General features: G+C 39.4%; 1 protein-coding gene across 2 annotated transcripts in view; it reads left to right on the top strand.

Annotated features, from left to right (window-relative positions):
- Nucleotides 1-6,254, top strand: part of LOC109041494 (pyrethroid hydrolase Ces2a) — a 187,183-nt gene that overhangs the window by 94,378 nt on the left and 86,551 nt on the right. For both annotated transcript variants that reach the window (XM_072301389.1, XM_072301393.1), the window contains one exon: nucleotides 5,810-6,009. In XM_072301389.1, the coding sequence (XP_072157490.1) occupies nucleotides 5,810-6,009 (200 nt within the window). The remainder of the gene's footprint in view (nucleotides 1-5,809; nucleotides 6,010-6,254) is intronic.

Below are 6,254 nucleotides of genomic sequence, written 5' to 3' on the forward strand. Positions count from 1 at the left end.
AGATAAACATGTTCAAGCTAAGTTCAAGCAAAGAAACCTGAGTCTGCTGAAGAACTTCGAACATTTTTAGGCAAGGTTACGTACTATCATTCTTTTATTGATAACCTCTCGACACGTACTTATCCTCTAAGGCAAATGCTACAAACCTCTCATTTTGAATGGACCAAAGCTGGTTTGGCTGCCTATGAAGATCTCAAAAGTGAGCTCGTTTCTGAAAAGGTATTAACACCTTATGATCCCAGTTTACCGATAACGCTTGCAGTTGATGCAAGTCCAGTGGGACTCGGTGCTGTGTTGTCACACATCATGCCAAATGGCACTGAAAGGCCAATTGCCTATGCAAGCAAAAGTCTTAGTGAAACGCAACAACGTTATGTTCAGCTTGATAGAGGAGCCTTAGCTATCGTCTGGGGTATCAAACGTTTTTTTCAGTATATTTATGGTCGTTTGTTCACCCTCATCACAGATAATGAACCATTATCACACATCTTTGCTCCTGATTCATTATTGCCAAAATTTACTTTGTCTCGATGCTCAAATTATGCCAGTTATCTCACTAACTTTACTTATAATGTCAAATTCAGACCCTCAAAACAGAATGCCAATGATTACCTCTCTAGAAGTGTTAATGGTAATTATGATCCTACTGATGATCTTCCAGACCACTTCCACTTTTGTATCGGCGCAAATTGATCAATTGCCCCTCAGCACAGAAGTTATCGCTTTGGAAACTCAACAAGACCCAGAGTTGTCTACACTCTTCCAAGCTCTTGAACAAGGTAAAGACCTCAAAACTCTTGGGTTCAAAGGGAATCAGCTGGAATACTCTATTGTTCAAGGATGCTTGATGCTCGGACATAGGGTCGTCATCCCTCAAAAATTTCGTCAGAAATTATTGGATGAACTGCATCTCGCCCACTTGGGAATCACCAAAATGAAAGGCATTGCCCGCTCCATCATCTACTGGCCTAACATCGACAAAGACATCGAAAGTATTGCAAAATCTTGTATTCCATGCCTCGAGAATTCAAGAATGCCACCCAAATGCAATAATCATGTTTGGGAATATCCAAAAAAACCTTGGGAACGTGTTCATGCTGATTATGCTGGACCAATTTTTGGCAAATTTCTTCTAATTGTTGTTGACGCATTTTCAAAATGGACAAAAATCTTCATCACAAGCTCTACAACTAGTGAAAAAACTTTTGAACTGTTGTTTGATTCCTTTGCAGAATATGGAATTCCAGACATACTTGTAACGGATATTGGTCCTCAATTCACTTCCGCTGAGTTCCGATCCTTCCTCACCGATCAAGGGGTTAGATTCCACAGAAGAATCGCTCCGTACCACCCAAGTACAAACGGACAAGCAGAACGATTTGTGCAATCAGTGAAACAAGCTCTCAGAGCTATGAATGCTACTCCAAAGACACTTCGGCTCTGCTTAAACAAATTTTTAATGCACTATCATCGTGCTCCTCATCAAACCACTAAAGTTCCTCCATCATCTCTTTTCTTAAACAGAATCATAAGAACAAAACTTGACATCATCTCACCACTCTCTGAATCTCACTTAAGTCCCACAGAGGAAAATCTCGAAGAATGTTCCTCCTCAATAGACCTCAAGAATCCGTCTGTTTCCAGTCAAGCCTCTCCAAAAGGTTCTCTTCGTTCTTTCCAAGCTGGAGATACGGTTCTTTTTCGAACATATAATTCAAAAATCAAGTGGTTAAAGGGTACAATCGCAGTTAAACTAGGCAAACTTCATTATTATGTTGATCATCAAGGCACTCAACATAAACGTCACATCGACCAACTTCTACCTTTTCACTCCAACTCTACCTCCTCAGTACAACCTCGTCGAATAAGATTTCTTGATGAAATTCAAGTTGTAACACAAGAATCTCCTACCAAACAGCGTTCAAACTTCAGTGGTAGCTCTCCTTGCAAACAGCCTCCTCTACAAATCATCCAAACTCCAGTACCAACTAAACAATCTTCTCTACCAACAAACTCACAAACGTCTCAGAACTCTTCTCAACAACAAGGCACTCAAGCATGTAAGTCCTCACAATCTCAACATACTCCAGAATCTCAAAGAAGCCGAAGCTCTCCGCAAGTTCAAAGTCAACCAAGTAATGATCGGTCTCCGCCCAAGCAACAATCTCCAATCTCTCTACAACAATCTAACAAAGCTCTAGTCACTCCAACCAGTCAAGCAAGACCTCTTAATGTCAAATCTCCCGAAACATTTTTTACTCCAGATGAGACAGCAGTTGTTATTACTTTAGATGAATCACCGCCCAAAAGTACAAATCGTACATAGAGAAAAAAAAGGAGGTGTTTGCATTTCGGGCATCTTGGAATTTTTCATAGAGTATCTATAGCTTTGATGACGTCATTGGGTACAGCGACGTTTTTATCCTGTCGATTTTCTTGGAAATGGTGTAATTTAAGGGAAAAAGTCATTCTATAAAAAGTGCTTGAAATTAAATAAAGAGTTGATTTAAGTAAAAAAATCGGACATTATGGTCCGTTTTTACAGCGTCAACATAACCCTCAACGAGCGTCTTGTTTACATTGATGACGTAGGTGGGTACAAATCCTCAAGATGCAAACACCTCCTTTTTTTTCTCTATGCAAATCGTACCCCACTATCTAGTGTATCTCGACCCCCCTCAGTAGGTAGAGGTAGGGCAATAATAGACCGTATTCGATAACGGTTCGATGTATCGTTTGGTTCAAAACAATAGCACATAACCTCAGACCAAACTGTAAGGATTTAAGTTGGAATAGCTGAAATTGAGAAAATTCCTAACAATTTCACTTTAAATTGGCATTAGGTACGCAAAAGAATAAAAAATCTGTTACAAAAGACCCGTTCTCTCAGATTTCTGAATTTACTTTTGAGGCTATGTTTATATTTTGAACCAATCGATATCGATACAATCTCAGCCGTTTGATGTATCGCATACGATCTATTAGAAAATATCAGACCTTCCAAACCTCCAGATCGGTATACGCCTCCTTAATCTATCAATACATACCAATCTGTCTGTAATAGTTCACTCTATTGAAATTTTATTGTTTTAAAGGTATAAATACTCTAACTCATCTCCTGCCCTTACAGCTCTTGAAAATTGTAAATCCATTCTCTCTGTATGTTTTTCTTGTACATTTTAAATCAGAGCTTAAATCTTTCTTGTATGTTTTCCTTTTAAAATCCCTCAGATTTTAAAATGGGCAGGGAGACTGTTATGTAGCAGTTGGTAGTAGGTATGAGTAGTGATATTGTCGCTACTTAGGTGTCAGGCCTGCTGGGCAAGCTTGTATCTTTATCAATACACTCTGTCGTTATGTCACGCAACTCGTGCACTTCTCTTTTCCACCATCCTTAGTTTTTCCGATATAACAGGAAGGCACATATCTTGTACTTGAGAGCAATTTTACGATTACATTTTGCAGGGAATAACAGTCCCAAAAATGGCAAAAAGTGCACATTTTCCGGGAAAATTGGCTTTACCGGAAAAATGGAGGGTGATAGAAAAAATCGAGGTCATTTCGGAAGTCAGCGCCTCCAAATAAATAAGGATCACCTTCAGTATCTCGTCTCGAGGATATTTGTGTCATCTTTTTTTGTTCCTCTGTGATATTCTAATAGTACCTAATGCGATGAACTTTATGAATGAAATGAAATTGCTGTCACGGGTCTAATTTTGGTCACGCAGGAATGATGATAGTATCAAATTAAACATTACTAGATCCGTCCAATGACGCATACAGCTTTGATTTCAATTTCTTCTAGCTTCTTAGAACGTAATGAATTTGACGTATCTAGTAGCAACCGAATTACACGGTAGTGGAGGGCGTCATCGACCCCATAGGCCTTGTCTCGACTAGAGTCCCTTTATACCCAGAGTTAAGACAACTCACTTTTGGTTCGGCTGAAAGTGGCCTAAAAAAAAATCCAATTCTGATTGGTTCTCGCTCATGGAGGCCGAAACGAGTGCACCAAGATGGCGGTACCTCGAATGTGAACAAGAATAATGAAAATATCACCTAATTGTGGTTTATCAAGAGTAAATTGTCATTTCCATCGGTCCAAAATGAAAAGAGAATAAGAAATTATTCACAAACCAATCTCATTTTCTTTTTAATTGATCAATTTGTTGATGTTGTTGTTTTTGTATGACAGACATCGCAGGATTCCTGATCCTTATCCCTCAATATCGTTCGTTTGGGTGCACTCGTTTCGGCCTCCATGGCCAGCTAAGGCCGGCTGCCAGTCAGCTGATAATCGAGTTGTCTTAACTCTGGGTATAAAGGGACTCTAGTCTCGACGGCGCAACTGTTGAGGGAATTAGGTGCAACTGCAGCGAGTTTGTTGCACCAACCGAAATTCCCTGTCTCGACGCGCACGCATGTGTTCCTGGAACTTTTAGGCGGGAATATTTGAACAATATTAATTTTTCTAGGTTAAACGATGTCAATTGAGATAATTGAACTGATAATTATGAACGGGAGGTGAATATTTTGCGTTATGTCGACCAGGTATAAAACAAAAAACAATAACATTACTCCGATTTGCTACAAACGAAAATATAAAATTGATACTGAAATGTGTACAAATATTTCTAAATAATAACCGGTCAGAAATAAAACACTCGTAATAAACTCCCGCTTCACGTGTAACCAACAATTATCAATGCAGAACACAAAGGTAAACAACTGTTGAGGTTCCAGGTTTCTGACCTTGAAAGTTTCACTTACAAGTGAAACATTTTTGAGACACTTCCTTCCTTCAACAGTTGCGCCAATTTCCCTCAACAGTTGCGCCGTCGAGACAAGGCCATACGGATCACTCGTCGTATGACGCGCACCGTCGCGTTTCGCTTAAATTGTCTCGCGGGCCTGTTTTTTATCGTGAAAATTTGACTTTGGTATCAAATTAAACCTAAATTAAACCTCCGTCTTTTTTTAATAACGGAACACTATATTTTATTCACCCGTTAGGCATCATCAAACGACAAAATTTTTGACAGTTTGAAAATGTTCGTTTCTCTTGAAAATTTATCACGATAGGTAACGGCAAAATTGTCTAAGGAGTTACATGAGCTTCATGAAGAGCTTCATTAGTACATCTGCTTATTAAAAAAAAAAAAAAAAAAAAAATTATAATCGATGGCACAGCAACGGAAATACAGCGCACTGAAGGGTCGCGTCGACCGTCTAAGGCGCCGAAACGGGTCCCGCGGCGCTACTTTTAAATTGCTCTCACGAGCTTATTTATTATAGCACGAAAACTGTTTTGGTACCTATCAAATTTAAGGTCGGACAATTCTACGACTCCAGCAGAGAAGGCAAAATATCAATTTTCTCGCCGGTCTAAATCTTATTCGACCTCAAAATTTCCGAAAAATTTACATTTTTCAGTTTCCTCCAATTAAAAAAAAAATCCCCCTTTTAGTCTTAGAGAAAAATTGGTTAGGAATAAACGTACACTCCTGGGAAATACCTTTTATTGCAAAAAAGTTGATCAAAATCGGATCAATAGCAACCAAAGGACAGCGCTTACGCTTTGAACAAAACCATCTTGCTGCAGTCACGAGTCTCAGCGTGTTGCCCCTTCCAGTATCACTCGTGAAAGCACCAAGGAGCCTTGAAAGCGGCATATTCCAATCAAAAGTGCAGGGGTTTTGCCATTTTTGGATTGTAGGCGGCGGACTATATACGCCCAGGGGTCGAATTCCCTTTTATGATTCGGTGATACTCACGAATGCATCCTGTAACATTTGCTCTCCAATTGCAGCACGATGGCCAGCTCGTTTTAATGATGGTTACTTCCACTTGCATCAGCTTTTCATTAAGAGTGTTATACCCACAGTTTTATTACAAAAAGGGTTCACGAATGATAATGGAGTGAAAGACATAGCTGAGATCCTGAAGTGGTATTATCTCAAGGATGTGGAGCCGGGTGATGTGACAAACATAATTGATCGAATGGCTCAGGTAAATTATTCGGAACAAACCTTTTAACGTTGAAATTCAGAGGCCTTTTTCCGAATGGACATGTTGCAAACTTTTGCTAGGGCGAAAATAAGAGTTGTTCCTCGCAGAAAATCGAAGAAAATCCGGCACACAAATCGAGATGGGCGCATTGGTAAAGTCTAAAATGCACTCCTAACGTCACAATCTACATAAGAAAATTGCAGTTTACAAGCTTCCCTCTTCAAAAACCAAGATACATCTAGAGT

This window comes from Bemisia tabaci, chromosome 1 (assembly GCF_918797505.1).
Source record: "Bemisia tabaci chromosome 1, PGI_BMITA_v3".
Classification (NCBI taxonomy): Eukaryota; Metazoa; Arthropoda; class Insecta; order Hemiptera; family Aleyrodidae; genus Bemisia; species Bemisia tabaci.